At 33.6% G+C, this 22,363-nt stretch overlaps 1 protein-coding gene and 1 pseudogene across 1 annotated transcript; one reads left to right on the top strand and one right to left on the bottom strand.

Annotated features, from left to right (window-relative positions):
- The first annotated feature begins 6,173 nt into the window (after window positions 1-6,173).
- Window positions 6,174-11,089, top strand: LOC122313653 (respiratory burst oxidase homolog protein C-like). The gene is made up of 12 exons (XM_043128830.1): window positions 6,174-7,023; window positions 7,110-7,272; window positions 7,353-7,401; window positions 7,500-7,613; window positions 7,713-8,138; window positions 8,253-8,639; window positions 8,755-8,850; window positions 8,978-9,093; window positions 9,455-9,557; window positions 9,655-9,728; window positions 9,908-10,458; window positions 10,607-11,089. The coding sequence occupies exons 1-12, from the start codon at window positions 6,405-6,407 to the stop codon at window positions 10,714-10,716; spliced, it is 2,808 nt and encodes a 935-aa protein (XP_042984764.1). The 5' UTR covers window positions 6,174-6,404; the 3' UTR covers window positions 10,717-11,089.
- A 5,394-nt stretch (window positions 11,090-16,483) lies between these two features.
- On the bottom strand, window positions 16,484-21,893 carry LOC122312755 (annotated as a pseudogene).
- Window positions 21,894-22,363: the final 470 nt, after the last annotated feature.

Here is a 22,363-nt window from a genome sequence, read left to right as displayed (position 1 = left end):
CTTTTGTCTTCTGTACAGGTGTTTGCGTCTAAGTTTTACTTCTTTCGGCACAGCTTAATGATTATGGCCAGATAAGATTCAAGAAACGGGCATTATTTTTGTCATCCAAATATGCATACAAACAGATTATGATCATTATAATACGATGGTTTGGCTAAAGTTTGTAAGATCAAGATTAATTAATTCTAAACTTATTTGAGAATTAGTACTTTTATTTATATATATATATATATATGTCTATTTATTTGGATGCATGCATGCATGTGCGAGTTTGATTTTGTGGAGACTGAAAAGCGAGAGAAATGAAGCGTGGGTAGTAGTATTATTTGAAGGAAGAGCCAGAGGGTTGCTGTTTACGAAGGATGATGATAAAGGAATACGGCTGGGAGGAAGTGGGGTCCAGAGGACTTGAAAACATGTGGCTGGTCTGCCGACTGCACGCCAACAGAAGACTGTCAACCTGTGCACATGGCCCTTCAAGCCTCTGCCATTGAAAACCCTCGTAATAATAATAATAATAATAATAATAATAATAATACAATAAGCTGTTATTCGTATCTGATAATAGAGCAGAGAGAGACAGAGAGATGGCATTATGCCAATCGGGGAATTATAAAGGATTCCGGAATTAGAGTTTTGCTAACTGCTACTGAACTGGCCTCGTGTGCTGTGCAACTGTGTTCCAGGCTTCCAGCTCCATTCAAGCTGCTTCCTCTCCTCATCCACTCCACATTTTCGGCAGATTCTAATTGGTCACCGGTCTCACCACCCAATAATTTTTCTTCTCTCTCCTCTTTTTCCCTTAAAAAAATATCTTACTCTCAATCAACCTAACGTCCAATTCATTATCTATGTATTTAATTCGGGTTTTTATTTTTTCTAGATAATTGTTTAAGAAATGATTGTCCTCGTAATGAAAGGAATTGAATTTGAGCTCCTAATCATGAACCCCATATATCGTTTATATAAATCAAGGATGATGCCATTCGACCTAAACGTAAACATTAAATTCGAGTTGCTACATCTGTAATTCTTCAATGATCAATCTACACGATCGACCACTGAGCATACAAGGACTAATAAAGGCAAGTTTAATGGCACAACAAATTCCTCTTAACTAACTCTTTTCTACCATCATTAACGCGAGATATTTGAAAAAATTGTGTGCGAGACTTTGGATTGGGGTTGGCCTGCGCCCGTCATGCATGCGATTAGATAACGCGTTGCGGCCACTTGATGGCAGGCAGCCGCGGTGCGGGGTTCGTTCTCAATTTCTCAGACTCCAATTAATCATCCATTGCATGCGGCCAAGAACGCGCTCTGATAAATGCAAGCCGTTGAAGAGATCAAAGGAAGTAAAGCAGCCACGCATTACGCAGACACGTTTCTTTCCCAACAGCTCTATTTAACTGACCACTACTACAAATCAATCAACGATCGAGCGTCTCCTTTGGTTTTGGGCATTCCTCCCAATAAAGTCTAAACACGCACATGTTTGGTTTTTTCAGCGAACTGGCCCTTTATCATATGATTCCATATGCAATCACCAAGCAGTAGTACATGAATGCTGTATTTGGATGTGCTGTTTATCTATTTCTAGCGTTTCAACCTAGGCGATATCTGGAAAACAACATAGTAAATATACTTCAAAATGTTTTTCTTTTGATTAAAAAAAGGAATATTAAAAGCGAATTTCTCAAAACGGAACTGCCAAGCTCACCAACCTAGACAATTTCATCGGGGTCCTATACTAGAGCAAATAGCACTCTGGGTAAAACTCATTTTTATGTAAAATTTGTAGAAAAATAGTTCAAAATTGCCTCTAACAGACCATTTATTTTTAAATCTATTTTTATTAGCAGCCTGCTACATTTAGCGTGAACGGTACACAAATGTTAAAAAAGGGAAAAAAAAAAAAAAAAATCTCCTTTCATATACTTTCTCACCACAAACTGTCGGATCGGACTCGGTGCCTTTAAAAGTGGAGTAAACGAGGTTAATGGATTCCATTCCAGTTTCCACGTGACTACTGTTCAGTGGCAGTACTGATAAGGCTTTTCTGGGCATCATTGTGATTTGCGACTTTAAGCACGCACTCTATTTTTCTATTCGTTTAATGGTAAATATTTTATTTTAGACAAGCTGCTCATCATTTTCACATCATATATTTTATTTATTTTAATATTATTTATTTTATTTTATTTTTATTAAACTAATTAAATTATTATATTTATTATTTATATACCATATATTTATTATAAAATAAATATATTATATGGTGCGTTGGATGATATTATTCTTTATTTTATTGAATCTATTTCAAGGAGGAACGCTGTGTGGGCTAGAATTCTAGGACGCCGAGGCTCACAGGTCAAAGTTATATTCAAATGGGAACCTAACACCAACCCAAAAGAGCCATGTGCATGTGGTTTATTGGAACTTTTTTTTTCATAAAGATGATACCCAATTGGCCATTTGGGCTCTATATTAATGTTAGATCTTTTGTTTTCCTTTTGGGCTTCTATGATGGCCCCTTCGTCGTCTCTTCCTTTCTCGTAGAAAATTGACAATTTTTATTTATTTAAATATATTCTATAATTTAGAGAGAGTTAAATACAATAATGTAGATTCCATTGCATTAAATATTAAAATTTACATTGTTCATGGGCAATATTTAATACAATGGAGTCTATATACGATGTCTTTCTCTGAATAATGAAACACGTGTCAAATAAGAATATTGTAGGAAATATCGACCATACACATATTTAAAAAAGAGAATTACTGCAGACATGAAAAGATTACACAAAGTAAATCCATATACTAATATAATTTTATAAAATCCATTAGAGTTATTTTATAATAAAAATAATTTTATAATCTGACGTATCACATCAAGTTATATTAATTCGTGAGTTTATTTTAAGAAAATCATCTAGACCATCACGAACTATTATGATAGATATTAACGCACTAAAAATTACAAGACTCCAACATAATAAAACTCTTCCACCTATCATAGGTTTGTGCACTTTTTGTTATGGTTTGAATCCTCCAAAAAGCTATTCCTTCCCACATATCCTCATCTCCACGAATGTTCATTCCTGGACATGATATCAACGTGCTGGAATTGCTAAGGAGCTTAAGTTCTCTTTCAAGTTGAAATTAAAATACATAAATATATAAGCAAGTAGATATATAGCTAAGGAGCTTAAGTTCTCTTTCAAGTTGAAATTAAAATACATAAATATATAAGCAAGTAGATATATATATCGATCGTGCAATTATTTTTAAAGCATTTAATATTGTTCATGAATTTGAAATAAACAAAAAAAAATTAATATATTTGAGTTTGGCTTACTTTCGATTAAAAATTTATTAGATATACAACATGTTTGGACAAAATTACGATAAGTGACAAAATAAGCCAAATCCTAAATGCTTCACTACATATGATATTCCTGTCTCTTGTTTAATTTGTTTAAAAGGATATCTCCAAATGACAATGAAAAAAAACGAAAGTTATGACAAAGACCAGCCTCTTCCGAATACAGCCGAGAAAAACGCGCCATTTACCGAAGTAGAGTAGCGTAGACGGGCTCTTCGAATTACGGATCTTAGATTCTCCTCAAGTGTCAAATATCGTTGGCGTCGAAAGACTCCGGAACACGTTTGGTCAAAGTAAAGTACCAGCTGTATCATCCGTATTGGTTCAACTTTGTATTTAAAGCCCATTTGACCGGATCATCCGGTGAAAGATTCCATGAATGCATCCGCGCTTCCAACGCATTCAGTCAATCCGCCCGGCTCTACTCATCACTTATCCATGCCTCAGTCCTTCATCTTTAATTTAAAAAAATTTAACGCGTTTCAATTTAAGAAAATTAAATTCATCTTAATAAAATATATAAAATATTATTATTTATAACTTAATTTAATTTATCTCAACTTATCAACATTGGAACGTGGGGTTGGACGGAAATATCTTACAACTTACACCTCAAGGTAAGAAATCTTTTGAAGATCATGGCATTCTGTCGCTTTACATATATATGCATACATGCACCGATGATAACTGATGAATTAACGATCGGAAAACTCTACTTCAACCGTGGATGCCCACTAAATTTTTGAAATGGTTGACCAGTCGAAGTACGAAGATTTTTCCTAATCCAAAAGTCAGACATGATTCTGGTCTCAACGAACCTCTTTAATGAGGAATTGGTCGCTTTTAGTTCTTATTAATTGAATCTGATTTTATTGCTTGGTCGATGTGTTAAAGAGGTCCGAAGATCACATCAGCTTCCTTTGACGACCAACAAATAAATTAGAAGTAAATTGAACAAAGCGAGAAGCCTTTGATCCGATGCAGCGAGCAGGATTTCTGATGATCTATATGTTTTTTTTTTTTTTTTTTGCTTGTCTTCTAGAATATGCTAATTTACATTAATAATTAAAACAAAATACAAGGGGTGGAAATTATTCCCACATGCAAATTACCCAAATTCACTTAATTATTCATTTCAATAACTAATGTTAAATATAATCATGGATGGTATAAATGAAGATATACATTCTAAAAAATAATGAAATTTATTTTTGAAAGATTAATTTTTTATACGAAAACATATTTATTTACTTTTCTTTAAAATTAATATGCAATATTTACGTACTTTATAATTGTAAATATCGTTTATCTTATTTAATATATTATCATCAATCTTAAAAAAATAAAAAAATAAAAGATGTAATATAGTTGACAAACTCAAGAAAGTAAGATGAAATCAAATAAGTTTCCATTGTGGGTCCACTATAGTTATAACCACCGGATATTCTTTCAATCACCCCAATATCTACATATATTATATGACTTTAAAGCACGAGGTTTTACTCTTATATAATATAAGTTAAAATCACATGATTCACATCGTCAACAATCCACTTTATTGTGACTATATAATAACTTAGTGTCATACACTTATAGGCCACACATGTCCCATGCACTAATTTTCAACTCATCCTTTATATATTAATATATTTACTATTCTTTTATAATTATTTTACAACCTCATCCCTTCTATAATTTTATTAATTACTCTCATAAGAATATCTTATACATGTAGAGAGAGGAAACTCGGAGATTATATGGATAGAAAGAGAGTTTCAAACCAAGTTCTTATAAAATAAGAAAAATAACTAAACATAAGTTCATATACCATATATTATATATTTTTTTCTTTTACCAAATATTTAGAATATAGATAATAAGTAAAAGAATTCAATTAATTTAAGAAGAATAATCCTAAAAAAATTTTAAAAAAGTTTATAAAAAATAAAAAATTATGATGTGTTGTCTGTGAGGATGAATCTAAAAAAAATGCAATCATATATTTAGGAAGTTAAGAAAGAGATGAAAAACTTATCATATGTATTATGAGACTGTAATTGATTAGGCTTTGTTTGTATAAAGAGATGTTTTAATCTCATCTTAATATTTAAATATTATAAATATAAATATTTTTTAATTTTTAATTTTTATCTTTTTATTCTAATAATTAACTAATTATTACAATTTTTTCAAATTTTTTAATAAAACATAAAATAAATAAAAAATCTACTTTATCAAACTTTTAACAAAAATATTATTAAAATTTATATTCTAACGATATTTTAATTTTTAAAATTTTTTATTCAAAATTTTTGTTTTTATCACAATTATCAAAAGCTAATAAGACAGGTTAACTAAAACTATTTCTAACTTATTTTATTTCAATTCAATTTAAATATTTCACTATTATTTATTAATAATCTCAACAACTCATGTGAAGTCAACTCATCTAAACCATGCATAAGTTTTCAGCTACCATGTTCCCTTATCTGTAAACATAAATTTCAGCTATAAATCTTGTGTCTTAATAAAAGTAAATTTTAATTTTATAAAACAATACATAGTAGGAAAATAATTATTATAATAATTCTAGAGAAAAAAGCAATATTGTTCTAAAGATTTTTTCTGATCGCCGCCCAAATAGATCGTTTGGACAGACCGATTGACCGACAACTGTGTTAACATTTTCTTCTGGTGGGGTCTAGAGTCTGAACTACTTGTTCACGTGATCAGTGGAAACAGTCGACACCTGTGTAAATTATATAAAGCTGAGGCCTCTCTTTCTGGAAAGATATCATCGAGAGTTATCTTGTAAGATCATGGCCTGTTAAGCTTCGGTTGAAAACATCTATTGCATCTTCTTCTACTTTTCCGATCTCCGTCATTCAAATCTCAATTCTCTGACTTTTCTGCGAATCCAGCCAAGTTCTTATATATATATATATATATATACGTAAGTTTTCTTTGCGTTCGGATGATAAAACATTGCTTAAACGTGCTGGAATAAGGGGGGAAAATGAGAAGCGGAGACGGAAGAGGAGCTCACCTGCAGACGAACTCCGACGACGTAGAGATCGTCGGGAACGACAGGAGAAAAGCATTTAGCGGTCCGCTGGCAGGAGCAGCTCCGTCTCAACAATTTAGCAGAAACAGGAGTAGAAAGAGTGCCAGGTTCAATTTGCCTTCTGGGCACAGCCTAAGTAGGAACAGTAACAGCACTGGCGATGTGGCTGATGACTACGTGGAGATCACTCTGGATATCCATGATGATTCCGTGGCGGTTCACAGCCTTCAGACGGAGACAGATGATCCGGAGCTGGCTTTGATGGCCAAGAGGACGCTCGGGAAGAAGTCTTCTTCGTCCTTGGGTTCGTCCGTGCTGCGGAGCGCTTCGGCCAAAATCCGGCAGGTCTCACAGGAGCTCAAACGTTTTACTTCCCTGTCCAAAAGGTCGTCTGCTGCTGGGCGTTTCGACCGGAACAAGTCGGCTGCTGTCCATGCCTTGAAGGGCCTCAAGTTTATCGCTGCCAAGACGAGCGGCGCCGCCGGATGGCCAGCCATCGAGAAACGATTCGACGAGCTGACGGCTTCTACCAACGGACTTCTTGACGCATCATTGTTCGGGGAATGCATAGGTAGGGAACTGAAATCCTAAATCCAAACAATCTGACTTCAGAAGCCTCGGTGTTAATATTCGTATCACCGGTTATATTCTTTATAGGTATGAACAAGGAGTCGAAGGAGTTCGCGGGTGAGCTTTTCCGAGCACTTGCTCGGAGGCATCACATAAGTGGTGATTTAATCAACATTCAGCAGCTTAAAGACTTCTGGCAGAAAATCTCAGACGAAAGCTTCGACTCCAGGCTCCAGATTTTCTTTGACATGTAAATATAAAATCCATTTTGTAAGTAATAATTCTCTTTACTTGTTAGTTTGTGTTAATCTATTCTTTCTAATCACTCAGGGTAGACAAAGACGCTGATGGAAGAATCAGCGAAGAAGAAGTCGAAGAGGTATGCTCCCGAGATAATTTGGCCATAGACATTCTACTGATTATATACAGAAGTTGAAGATTGAAAATCTAAAAAAAAAATAAAAAATCTTGTTCCAGATTATCAGCCTGAGCGCTTCTGCAAACAAACTCTCCAATATTCAGAAACAAGCAAAGGAATATGCAGCTTTGATTATGGAAGAGTTAGATCCAGAAAATGCCGGATACATCATGGTACGTATTTACATGAAAAGAGGCGTGTACTTCCATTTGAATCACATGGATTCCCATTTTATATAATCTGAGTCACTGTTATTGCTTGATGGGAAATAGATATACAACCTCGAAACACTGCTATTACAAGCTCCGAACCAATCTGTCAGGATAACTGATAGCCGAGTTCTGAGTCAAATGTTAAGCCAGAAGCTGAAGCCTACACTGGAAGACAACCCACTAAGAATATGGTTCCAGAAGAGTAAGTACTTCCTAATGGATAACTGGCAAAGGGTATGGGTAATGTTGCTATGGCTTGGAATTGTTCTGGGTCTGTTTGCGTACAAGTTCATGCAGTATCGAAACAAGGCCGTGTTCCACGTGATGGGGTATTGTGTTTGCGTTGCCAAAGGTGGGGCAGAGACGGTCAAATTCAACATGGCCCTGATATTACTACCAGTATGCCGGAACACCATTACTTGGCTCAGAAACAAAACCAAATTAGGGAAAATTGTTCCGTTTGATGACAACCTTAATTTCCATAAGGTATGTTGATGTGATCTACAGAATGTTTACAATCATGATTTTATTCAAATTTTTGGAAGTTTTTTTCCCATAATCTAAAGATGGCTTACTTTTTTTTTTCTAATTTAAATTCAGGTGATTGCTGCCGGAATTGCCGTCGGGGTTGGACTGCACGCCGTTTCTCACTTAACATGTGATTTCCCACGACTTCTTCACGCAACGGAGGAGGAATACGAGCCCATGAAACCTTACTTTGGAGAAGAAAAGCCTCCTAACTACTGGTGGTTTGTGAAGGGGGTGGAAGGGGTGACAGGGATAATAATGGTGGTCTTGATGGCCATAGCATTCACGCTAGCCACCCCTTGGTTTAGGCGAAATCGGGTCAACCTCCCCAAGCCCTTCAAGAACTTTTCTGGTTTCAATGCCTTCTGGTATTCCCACCACCTTTTTGTCATCGTCTATACTCTCCTCATTGTCCATGGCATTTACCTCTACCTCTCCAAAAAATGGTATCAGAAAACGGTTAGCATCTCTCTTCTGACCTTAAATTTGTCTGGCCTGTTTTCCCACCTCCCCCCATTTTTTCTCTTTTGTCGTTATCTGTTTTCACATTGAAACTACTATTTTTTGCTGGCAGACATGGATGTATTTGGCCGTGCCTGTATTTTTGTATGCATGTGAAAGATTGGTTAGAGCTTTCAGATCCAGCATCAAGCCCGTTAAGATTCTAAAGGTAATTGAATTCAAGCCTTTGATCTCATATCCCTAAACAATTCTCGCTAGCTCAAGTTCCCCCAATTATCCTTTCTATAATCGAGTCATCACGCTGATTGATCTTTTTTGGTGGGTCAATTTTGAAGGTTGCCGTTTATCCGGGAAATGTGTTGGCATTGCACATGTCAAAGCCTCAGGGCTTTAAATACAAGAGTGGACAGTACATGTTTGTCAACTGCGCTGCGGTGTCTCCCTTTGAATGGTATGTATATTATAACAGGAATAATGATAGGGTTACTAGGTAACTATTATCTATCTATTATTTTTTTGTATTTGATTTTTTTTAATATTTGATTTTACTTAATGATTAAAAAAGTTAGAATTAGTAAAATTATATCTTTTTTTAATTTTTTTTAGTGATTAAGGAGGTTAAAAAAATTAAAAAATTTAAAAATAAACTTGGGTAGTAGATTAATAACAACCCAATTGCTACCTGACAAGTGGATGGATGCACATTGTTGCTATTAATGCCCAGTTGGCTTGGACCCAAATCCTAACAATTATATCGCTGAAAGTCCGTGTTAATGTGATACCAAATTACCAATTAATGTTGGTTCTGTCAGGCACCCATTTTCCATAACTTCAGCACCGGCAGACGATTACCTAAGTGTCCACATTAGAACACTGGGTGACTGGACGCGACAGCTCAAAACTGTTTTCTCGAAGGTTGGTACAGTTTTCTCCTTTATGGAAACTTACTTCCTAACCAAATTGGCTTATTGAGTTGTGCTTTAAGATATGAAAGTCCCTTTGCATTGGTTAGGTCTGTCAGCCTCCATCTGCTGAGAAGAGCGGCCTGCTAAGAGCTGATTTCATTCAAGGACCCAACAACCCCAGGTAAAGAAAAGGATGCTAAGCCCCTGCGGCCTGCCCATTGCTCATCTCCTCTGTTTGTTTATCCTTTCTGAAAAGTCTCCACCTATGTTATATTCTATACTTGGTGATGCCAATCGTGCTTGAGATAGATGATCTAATATCATTGGTTTTTCTTATGTCTCGGGGGGTGAAACAAAAAGCTTTCCGAAGATATTGATAGACGGTCCATATGGAGCTCCAGCACAAGACTACAAGGAGTACGATGTGGTTTTGCTGGTGGGGCTTGGGATCGGGGCGACGCCCATGGTCAGCATTGTCAAAGACATCATTCACAACATCAGGATGAAGGAAGATGAAGAGAACTCATCGGAAGGAGCTTTGGAGAATGGGCAAGGCAATACCCCATCGCACAACAGTAAGAACAAGAGCAATAAATCAGGATTCAAGACGAGGAAAGCCTACTACTATTGGGTGACGAGAGAACAGGGTTCATTCGATTGGTTCAAAGGGATAATGAACGAAGTGGCTGAGCTGGACGAGAAGGGGATGATAGAATTGCACAATTACTGCACCAGCGTGTACGAAGAAGGGGACGCTAGATCTGCACTGATAACCATGCTTCAGTCTCTCCAACACGCCAAGAATGGTGTGGACGTGGTATCTGGGACCAGAGTCAAATCCCACTTCGCCAAACCCAACTGGCGACAAGTCTACAAGAAGATAGCTCTCCACCACCCGGACACTCGAGTTGGTGAGTACTAACCACCCTAACCCCTATGAAAGCCATCTTTTGCTTGGCCACCAACCACTTGCGTGGAAAGGCATCAATAATAATCATCAAGTGATGTCAACAGTTTTGTCTTAATGCTTGTGTGTTTTTGGGTCCCAAATGTCTGCAGGAGTTTTCTACTGTGGGGCACCGGCACTAACCAAGGAACTGGGGCAACTTGCTTCGGACTTCTCTCACAGGACCTCCACCAAATTTGAATTCCATAAAGAGAACTTTTAAAGAAGAATCGTAAAGTAAAAGAAGAGAAAGAAGGTGGTGGAAGAACCATGCGAACGTTACCCTTCATATTGTTGTTGTGTATATGGTCCAGTCCAGACGGCCATATGCATCGGTTCCTCCGCCCAAGGGGAGAGGATAAGATACAGGACCAACGCTAGTAAAGTAGTAATGCTACTTGAGTCTTGACAATTAAAACGTTGGTCCATGGTGGGAGGTGGGGGCCAGCAGCACTTAACTCTTAACTCCATGTGGAGATTTTATTTATTTATTTATTTATTTGTAAAATTCTAGACCTTTCATTGCTCTTCTAGGGTGTGAGTCTATTATTTCTAGATATTTTCACGGTATAAAATAAGATAAATGCTTGTTATAATCTCGAATGCGAAAGAATTGTGTAATTATATTTTATAAATATAAATATAAAATTTATATAAAAAATTTAATTTTTTATTAATAAATTTTACTCTTTTTTAAAATAATTAAAAAATATTTATATTTTGTGACTGTATAAAATATTATTCATAAAATAAAATAAAGGACAATCCATCCTTATAATAAAGTTGTATTTTTTTTTAAAAGGAAATGCAGTTACTTTTCCCTGATGTTAAGGGAAAATGGGACTCATCCTCGACACCGTGCAAGAGTTAACATAAAATCATCATATTTTACATTTCAATCAACAATTATCTACGAGTGTTTGGGGGTCGTGAAAATTTGAAGTTCCAACATGTTGAAGAAATGCTAGCAAGCATGAACATGGTATGGACAATGAGGGAAGATGGATCATTCTTTTCTATCCACTGCACTTGAAGTCATAATTATGGAAGGGATTGTTCCTATTTTCTTACCACCTACAATTTCATTTAGTGGAGCATATTTAATTATGATGCTTTGTGCTACTTTTAGTGTTTTAGCATGGAAATGATGGACAACGAATTAATGTCATTCAAATCACACTACCCTTTAGGAAATTAGACTGGAAAAAGTTGAACATATACCTCTCACTTATTTTCCAAAACCTTGAATTTCTTAACGAGTAGTAATGCTATTTATCATTCTCTCATCATCTTATAACGTGATATTAAATAAGTAGAAATTAATTATTATATTTCACTCGTAAAATAATCATTTAATGTCATATCATATAATGATAAAAACAATATGAAAAAAATGATGATAAATATATTTTTTTCTTTCTCTTATATTTTTCTCAGCCACGAATTATCATTTATTTTAAAATTTTAAATTAATGAAAAGAAATAATTATTTATATTTCATCGACACTTTGTTATTATTTATTTTCATAAACCTTCGTTATTCCACGAGCCATCCACTTTTAAAGACTATGGTGAAAACTTATCAGAAAATCCTAAAGCAAGGATGATACTCTTATCTTATCACAACATTATTGCCATATAATTAAAAAAAAGCGTAATACTATTTATCATCTCAATTTTTATCATTCACTTATCATTTTATGATGTGGTATTAAATTATTAGAGACTATTTAATATATTTAATTTGTGAATCTATTATCTAATATCATATTATGGGATGATAAAAAAATAAATGATAATAAATTTACTCACTTTTTTAAAGAAATTGTGCTATAGTATTTGAGCACTCTACGATTGTAAATATTATTTTTCTAATTAAAATTACTTATATAAACATTGATCTTAATTGACATTACATGATCTCTTGATAGGTGAGACTACCACATATCTATATTTCATTCGATAACTATTACAAATATAAAAAAATTACATAAAATAAATCTACAAATTAATATGATTTTATAAAATCTATTAGATCTACTTTATAATATTAGTAACTTTATAATCTGATGTATTACATCAAGTCGCATCTATTTATGAATTTATTTTTGTGTAATCTATTTATGGTTAAAGTATTTTTCTATTTTCCGAAAATACTTATTAATTGGGTGATGCTATGTTGCCTCCCAAGTTGCCTCTTAGTGCATTTTTTTTTTTTAATTTATATATTAAAAAAACACACACACACAAATTCACTAGTGGTAAATTTTTTCAACATTTAAAAAAGAAAACCAAAATGCACTAATTGGAGGAATTTTGGTAGGGGCGTGAAGTGGGGCACTAATCGACAACTGGTTGCAAGCCCTATCAACTGATTAAAGTAGTGCGGGTACAATACAAATGATTTCGTTTGATATGCTGTTGTCTATGTGCGGTTTGGCCTTTTATTCAACACGTAGGAAGATATCAATCTTTATCAACTTTTCCACTTGCATTTTCAAAGAATAATTGTCACGAGGTTGCAATTTGGTCTAAAGGGTTTTGTAATTGAATCCTGGTGGCTGACCAAACCGCACTGAAGAGCTTTTGTTTCGTATCAATTCTTACTACTTGTCTTCACATTTCCTTGATTTGCTCAAAGAAAGAAAGAAAACGATGTCTCAAGGTTTCGTTTTCTTGACGGATCTATAAACCTGATCGATCTTCCTACTTGTCTTATATTTGCTTGATTTTCTTGATGGGTCGGTCTCCTTTTGCCCCCATTTGAAAGACGTTTTCTCCCGGGATTGCGTCTGTCGTTATATACTTCCGAAATGTCAAGGTTAGATAAGTCATAAATCTCCGAGTGTGTTAAAGACTACTTATTAAGTATTTTAAAAATACAGACATTTAAAGTACTCATATCCCATCATAGGATACCATATCAATTAAAATCAGTGCTTGCATAAAATTTTAATAACATGCATGGCAAGTATGTAGTGATTTGAGGTATTCCGAGGATACCTAATAATTTTCCTTGTATTAAAGTTTCCTTTTCAAGCCAAGCACTCGCAGTGGATTTGTCCAAAGCTGAAGGACAATTTTAGCTAATGTGAAAAAGTATTTAGCTTTTAGCTATTTCATTTATATAAGAACATCTTCAATGGATTAGCTAAAGTTAAAGAACAATTTCGATGAATGTGAGATGAATTTTAACTTTTAGCTATTCCATTTACATAAGTCCCATAATGGAATAGCTATTTTTTTATTATATAATAATAAAATAATATAAGATAAATTTCACCTTGACTATTTACATCAAATATGTATATTGAATTATCTATTATATAGTAATAAAATAATTAATAATTAAAAAATATTAAATATTTAATATTTTTTTACTATATATTAATTTATTTTATTTGAGTTGTACGCGGTAGATTTTCCATAGAAACAGTGGTTGGAGTTGAGTGGAATGATGAAAGGAAAGATGAAATGAGAGATATAATAGATAAAATAAACATTTGATGAATCTAAATTAGTAAGCAAATTTGAAAATAGTTTTAGTGTTTACTATAGCTAAAGTCCAAATATTTGGATTTTGACTAATCCATTGTGATGATATTTTGGGGTCTAATATCTAAATAGGGATGAATTGAGCATTTGAGTAATCCATTGAGGATGCTCTAAATCCTCACATTAAAATAGTTATTTTTTCATTATATAACAGTAAAATAATATAATAATAATTTGGCTATTCATCTCAAGTTTTCACATTAAATTATCTATTTATTCATTATATAATAATGAATAATTAATAATTAAAAAAATATTTAATTTTTTGTAATTATTAATTTATTTAATTTTATCATATTTTACCATTCCACCTATTATATGTTAATTAATAATTAAATTCTAATTAAATTATGGATTAAAAATTAATTAGTAATCATATTCTAATTAAATTAAATTACTAATTAATAATTTAAAAAATCTACTTATTCCTCATCCAGCTATGACAATTATTTTTCCCGTTGTTTCTTTTTATTTATTTAATATTTTGGTTTCTTCTACCGGTAACATTGCTTTCCTGCATTTCTTTCTTTTGCTTGGATTTAATTCTTTAATATGTACTGAGTTTTATGTAAATGGCTGTAAGCAGTACAAAATAATAAAGGGGGGCAGTTAGGAGAAGGAAGAAAGAGAAATAAATAAATAAAATACACATTTGACCTATCTACAGACTACAGTGACTTCCAAGTTTGTAAATCTTTTAGAAGTTAATGTAGCTAAAGTCCAGCTAATCCAATGTGATGTTATTTTGGGGTTTATTGGCTAAATATGGAATGGATTTAGTATTTAGCTTAATCCATTGAGGATGCTATTAGCTCTCTCTTGGGGATCCCTAGCTTTGCCCAGGAAGATGGGTTTGTCTAAGTGGGTTTCTATAGGCTTTCACCTTTCACCATTGGCTTCAAAAAGATGATACATGTACATCCAAACTCATGGAAAAGACATAGAATTGTACAAGTGAATGGCCGTGAGATGCTCGAAACACATCCTAATAATTCATATCATGAATCTAGGGCCAAAGGGTTTGGGGAAACATTTCCTTCACGTAACAAAGTCCATGGTTTTCAAACTGGTGACAAATCATGCATAATTCCCAACACTGTCTTGGATTGAGACAGTTGAATAGAAACTTGGAAATTGAATGTCCCAGTAGCAATGAATAAACTCAGAGCAGCCAATGTGTAATCAAACTCATGTATAAGATATCGAAATGGATGAATTCAGCAAGGCACACTCAAAATCCATCCCTGATTATACGTATCATAAATCTTACTAACAAAAAAGCAGGGTGGGGCCAAAGAGTTTGAGGAAACATTTCCTCCACGTAACATATTTCATGGTTTTCAAAGAAGTGACAATCATAATCCTCAACTTTGCCTTGGAATTGAGACAGTTGAAATAGAAACTCAGAATAAATTCATGGTACATCTGCGAACCAATGAATACCCTCAAAGCATACAGTGTGTATCCCTCCACAAACAACATCACGATGAACAAAAAACACAGTAATTATGTGATGTAAGAGTGCGTATCTTATGGAAATGAATGAATATTCTTAAAAGAGGCATACACTTGTGTTGATTGTGCTAGGCTGATTGTTAGGACCGGGGGCAGAACTAGTAATTGTGTCAAGGGGGGCCAATTTTTCTACTGTGTGACACATTTATAAAAAGAGTAATCTTAGATACAGTTTTAGGACATACAAGCTCTAGGCACTCCATTTCAAAAAAAAGTTGAGTCTATTATTAAAAAATAATTTTTTTCATATAAGTCCTAGATTTACTTTTTTTTTCTTTTCAAAAGTGGACAGGACTTGCATATCCTAGAATTGCAAACATCATTTATCTTATGTAAATTAAAAAGAGATTGAAAAATCATAAAAATATAATTACAAATTATTTTTCTTATAAATCATTGACCTTAAATAATCTTTCTTGTATTTTCACTTTAAATTCCATATTAAGAAACTCAATAGTATATAATAAAAAACTTTAAGATCTATATTAATAAATTTATGTTTTCTTCTAAACTTAGTTTTAATTTTAATTTTAGAGAAGTCACATCCTTGAAAATAGATAATATTTTGAAATTAAATATTTTATTTATTTATTTATTTATTTTTGGGGGCCGGGGGGACAACGTTGGTTTGCCACTGGTTAGGACTCCACTTTGTACCATGTTTGTTTACTTGAAAATGAAATTTCATCTCGCCAAAAATAAAGAATATTGACGTACAAAATTAGTCTAAGCTTAAAGATTCAGATTTAGATATTTTTAAGAGCCCTTTTCATATTTTTGTGAGAAAATTTTTTAAAAAAATTTCATATTTTTTTTCCCTCTCAAAGAATGTGATCGTTCTCCAAATTTGGAGAAACGTTGATTGCATTTTAGATGTAGTACCCAACCCATAAACCCAGCCCATTTGTTTACTTGTATACCAAAAAAAAACAAAAAAAAAAATCATTCTAAGTGAAACGCACCGGGCTTTTGCTTTTAAACTTTTCTTATGCACACATTAGCCTTTCATCTTCTTCATTCCCTGCTTTCATTCCAACCGCACTCTTCATTTTTTTAGCACTTCACACGTTACACAGCTAGCATTTTTCTTTCATCTCCTTTCATAAATATCCATTGAAATGAAATCATCAGCCTTTCAAATCCATAACGTAGTACCCTTAATTTCTAACCATCGGTTTCTTTCTCAAGTAAATGGTTTTTACCCTTTTTAAAACCCAAAGTCTTCTGTCATGATGATTTCAAAAATCTTTACCAGCTCTCTCCCAGAAGAGTAATCTACTTTTCGAGTCTTCCTTACAACTTGGTTGATTTTGATGTTAAACAGAAGCAAGACAAAAAAGGAAGCTTAGATGACAAGTGGAAGGATTAGATTAAGAGTGATGGAAAAAGTATGGTTTGTGAGATAGTTTGAATTTTAGTTGATATTATCTTTATGTATGAACAGTTTGAATTAATTTAATGTTTTGACAATATATATAAAAGTTTTATTTTAGTTCTTTTCTTAAAAAAAAAAAAATAGCCAAAGCTTTATAACTTATTCCGGATATTTCCTAATAGAACAAAGAAATTCTTTTGGGGCAGGCAATGAAACTGACCTTTTCTAGTTCAAGGCAGATATTATCAAAACTGCCCTAATAATGCCTTGCAATTCTGGGTATTGAGGCATGACCTGAACGCTTATGAGGATGCCAGGGATTATGTTAAGTCCAACAACTATATATATGAGACCAGTGAAAGGCATACCGGCTTTGCCCTAACCATTCTCAGCAGATTCTGAGCATGTTATCCAACATGGAGTATGATATGCGACACGTGCATGGAACACACCTGAGCATCAGATAAAGACCACCCCTTTTTTTCCTTTTGGCCCTTTGGGCCAGTAAATTTTTTATCTGCCTTATCGGTCAGATTATCAAGCTTCAGCATTTGCCTTGCTTCGATTTGAAACCTGACATTCAAGATAGCAACAGAATGGATCTCAAAAAGAAAATCATCAATAAATGGGACAAAGAAATATATTTAAATACTAGAGTTAAGGAAACTGTTATTGATTCTTTTTCAGGCACTTGCTTCGTTGTTCATCGGACAGGATTTGGGATGAGTCAACATCGTTGACAGTCATGAACATGCTCCTGAGGAGAGACTTCAGCCACTGAGATATCAATCGAGTACTTCTGATTCTCAAAGAAACAAAGAAACCTCGATATGAAGCCAAGTAAAGGGAAAAGGTATAACCAAACCTGAGATTTCTGAGAAACACATGCTGAAGCAACAATAGCGCCGGCGAGGTTGCCAATGGATGTGCTCTGCAAGATCATTGGCAGACATCCAATACTGTCGGCGGCACAAAATCCACAATGAACCCAACTTTGGTGGCAGCTAGGGCATAATTTATGACATAGCAAGGTATGGCCAATCAAGACAAGCTGCCAACCATCAGCTCAAACACTCTGGAAAGGATATGGAAGTATTTATTTCTCTGGGCCCACTCCATTGCTGAACTTGAACTCCAGAATGCTAATCTGAAATAACCCACATTTTCACTTTTGTCCTAAACCTTAAACCATTTAATGAGAACTGCGTGCGCATGCATATGAGAGAGAGAGAGAGAGAGAGAGAGAGAGAGAGTCCTACAAGTTAAGAATTCAATTCAATGTCTGGGAGAACTGGAAAATGGATACATATGTACAATAAGGATAGAGATGGTACAGTAGGGGCAGACGTGAACAGCTTTATATCAAAGCGAGCCAAAGCCGAATGACACAGCTTTAATCCGATCGCATTAGTTAGCCATAAAACTTTTGATACATTATAAAGCTCTTACGCGATGTCAATTGCATCAGTAAGCCCCAAGTGACATGGACAAATCCATCTCAACTCTCATGTATACGAAGTTACGAACAAACAAGTAGCATGGGATTCATTTCCGGACAAGGAAAGTACCACCAAAAATGTGTCTTTGAAACTAATAGGCGAACAATATTACCATATTCCTTTCCCCAAGTCTGATACTACAGCATGTTATATTCATTAGCCAGAATCAAATTCAAAGACAAAACTTTGACATGGGCATATGCTCCATGGACCTTAATTTGATCAATTAATTGTAATACGAGTCCTAAGCTAAGCAACAACAATAATGATTATAACAACATTATCGAATCTTTTTAGAAATGAAATCGCAGGAGATTCTGACCTTCCAACCCAGAACAAGAGGGAAGCGAGCGAGCAACTTTACGGAGAAGACGCAGGGTACAGCAGGGAAGAATCCAAAGATAAGAGAAGCAGCGGCATCGAAGAAGACGGCGTAGGGCAAGCAGAGCAGCAGAGTGAGGGCGTGAACCCCAATGTGTGCTGGGACGGCCACACCACCAATCGATCCGACCATTCGTGTAACACCTGAATCGCCCGTCTCTGTCCCATCCGTACCGCTAACTCAGCTCCCAAACAGTATCCGCAACTACCACTATTGCGACACACGCCGGCATTTTCCACCATCTTCTCCTTCCACCACCACCCATTTCTGTCCTTCCTTTTTCCTTCGGCCCTCAAATTCGGTACAACTTCAAACGAAACATTGCTGAGAGCTGGAAGAAAATCTTTGGGCTGCAGAGCAAGAGAGACAAGTCACAGAGACAACCGCAAGGCTCCCGCGACTCGGAAATGTTTGGGCCTCTTCTTTTCTAATGGGCCTTTTCTTTCAGTGAGGGTCCGTTTATAGAAAGCCAGGCCTTAACTTTCCCTTTCTTATCCATCCCCCTTTTAGTTAATAAAAAACATATTAAATTTAATTATGAAAATCCCCTCTACACATAATACGTTAAGCGTTTAAAATTTTTTACATAACACATTATTTATATAATATAATTTAATTTGTAAGATTTAATTTTAAAATTAATATTTTCAATTAAATAATATTACTTAAATAAGATATGGTATCAAGACTTCTAAATAAAATTATTATAATACGTTACATCAATATCATATGTACACTTTTGACCGGTAATTTTACCTAATTTCAATCAAGCTGAATCCCCACGTGTATGACTTTACTGACATTTACAGACAGTACTATTTTTCATCTAAATTTTATTAATTTTAGTTATACCTGATAAGCTGAAAAAGCACAACATTTTAAGTGATTTTTTTGTGTATACTTATTTATAAAATCATATAATATGTCTAGTTTCAATTGGTGTGATTAAAATGGTAAAATTAATAAGAAGAAATATATATATATATATATATATATTTCTATAAGTATTTATACAAATAGATTTTAATCGAGTAGTATTTTTATAAATAAATTTTTAAGTAACATTATTTTATATAAATATTCTTATTATAAAATATAGTTGTAAAAAATTTGTAAAAATGTTTGTGCGTGTGTCATTGCTGACTTAATAAATTACAGTAATATTGCTCTGATTCATTTTTAATTTTTGATACATGGTGACGGGATTCGAACGTGGTTCTCACATTTAGAGACCAGGCCTTATGCCATTTGGATCTCTAAAAAGCTTTGATAAATTTATCTTTAATTGAACAATATGTTCTTTATTTTAAATTTTATTACTTCGAATCACATTTGTTAAATTGCATATTTTAAATAATTATTTAAATGAGTAATAATACACACACAACAATTTTCATAACACATAATATAAAATGAGGACATTTTTATAAAATGGTATTATTTTTATATCGTGTTTTATAATAATATCTTTCATTGTAAAATATGATTATGAAATATATTGAAAAGTATCGTGTATTTATCATTTTTGATTTCTCAAACCGAATCAGGAAAGTTGGATCTCAACTTTGAATGTTTCAAATGCAAACCGCACGTTTGTGTTTGTTAGGAGAATGTAAAAGACTCGTGCCCAAATAGGGAGTTTCAACGCCGACATTTGTACACGGCCACATAATGTCGTTTTAGACCTAACCACGTGCTCCGTCCAACAGTCAAATATCGGAATCGGATAAAGACACACTCCCCTCCCCCTGTCTCTTGTTTTTCTGAATCGAATGGATATGAATATGAACGGCGGGCTATTTTGACCACTTTTATAAATTTTTTTTTACCCGATAGTTCAGATATTAGGTAACGATTCATGTGGGTGCTACCCATCCCTTGTGGGCGGGCAGCCAGAGCGGGGGGTGAGTTTGGTCCCCGAGCCTCCTACCACCGGGACGAGTGGCTCTATCTGGGATAATAATACACTACCAATTCATTTATAATTTATAAATAATTTTAAATATAATAATTTTTTATATTATATTTAAACACATCAAATCATCAATAAAATCAAAATAAAATTTAAAATAATATTATTTTCCTACATATGTATATAAATTATAAATAAAAAAATAAGTTTATCATTTTCCGAACACAAAACGGAGACAAAGAACTAAGTAGATAAAAATAATGAGACGTAAGCGGCCAATTCTTACTTGAGAGTTGAGACTAAAAATTGAGTTACCACGATATTAGGGATGTAATTGGTTCGACCTATTTGATTTTAGATAAAATTTATGATTGAATCGGTATATATCGTTTTTACATTTTTCTAAATCAATTACGTACTGGTTACCTTCTTAAATTAGTATCCCAATTTTACTAGTCTCTGATCCGGTTCATTTCGATTTTTTAATTTTAATATATTATATTATATATAATATGATATATAATATTACAGTGATAATAAATTATAATATATATTATAATTGTATTATAGATTATAGTGATATATTATATTATAATATATAATGATATAATATTAGTATAATTATTAATATAATAAATTATAGTGATATAAAATTTTAAAATTTAATATTATATTAATTAGTAATTTATCATAAAATATAAAACTATTTTATATATAATTATATATTATATATAAAAATTATAAAATATATATGAACCGGTTTGGTCCAGTTTAAAAAAAATCAGAATAGGACTGATTTTAACCAATTTTAAGAAAAATAAAATTGGTACTGAACCGAACTAAACTCGAGTTTGGTCTGATCCGGTCAAATTTACCAGTTTACTGATTTTTTTACACTTCTAGCAATAATGCAGCAACAATTACAGCTAGAAGAGACTCAACATCAAAGATTCAAAGAAATTCAAGAGATGGGGGAGGGGAGAAAATTGGGAGAATAGATTTAGGCTATACATATTTGGTCTAAACTAAATTGTTTTATATACTTTTTTTTTAAATAAAATATAAAATATTATATATGTGTGTGTATATTAGGCTGGGTAAATGGGTGAAATTAGGGCGGGTCCAAGGTCCAACCTAGCACCTGACTTCGGACATTTCCCATGAGCGTTAATCCACCCGCCCGCCCATCATATGTTGGTTGATGGCACCACCCACCCGCCCCAACTGCCGGCCGGATACAGGGGCTTGCCGAACAAGCCAATGTAGTAATGAGGATTTTCATAGCGTCTAAACTCTGGAATGATCCTTGTGCAAGTGTAATTTATTTTGGTACTTTTATCATGAGATTATTGTGCATGAAGGATTTCCATATCTTGAAGCCCAACTTAAAAAATAAAATGTTAAGCATATCAAAAGAATTTAAGAAAAAGAAATGTGATTATTTGAAGTGGTAAATAAGACTATAATTTAAAAAAAAAAATAGATATATCTAATATATCATATCAAATCTTGTATATTTATTTATGCTAAAAACAAATCTTGTATATTTATAATTCATATATGTACATGCAAATGAGCATCAAATAGATCATAGAAATTTTAATAAAACCTCCGGCTTGTTTCCAATTTTAA

The sequence above is a fragment of the Carya illinoinensis genome, chromosome 6 (genome assembly GCF_018687715.1).
Source record: "Carya illinoinensis cultivar Pawnee chromosome 6, C.illinoinensisPawnee_v1, whole genome shotgun sequence".
Taxonomy (NCBI): domain Eukaryota; kingdom Viridiplantae; phylum Streptophyta; class Magnoliopsida; order Fagales; family Juglandaceae; genus Carya; species Carya illinoinensis.
This window is presented reverse-complemented; position numbering and strand designations above follow the sequence as displayed.

Excerpts from the sequence above, each read along its gene's own strand:
- LOC122313653 (XM_043128830.1), top strand. The coding sequence starts at position 6,405 with ATGAGAAGCGGAGACGGAAGAGGAGCTCACCTGCAGACGAACTCCGAC. Across the intron at positions 8,139-8,252 it reads ACAACCTTAATTTCCATAAG|GTGATTGCTGCCGGAATTGC; the intron begins GTATGTTGATGT and ends ATTTAAATTCAG. Across the intron at positions 10,459-10,606 it reads CCACCCGGACACTCGAGTTG|GAGTTTTCTACTGTGGGGCA; the intron begins GTGAGTACTAAC and ends AAATGTCTGCAG.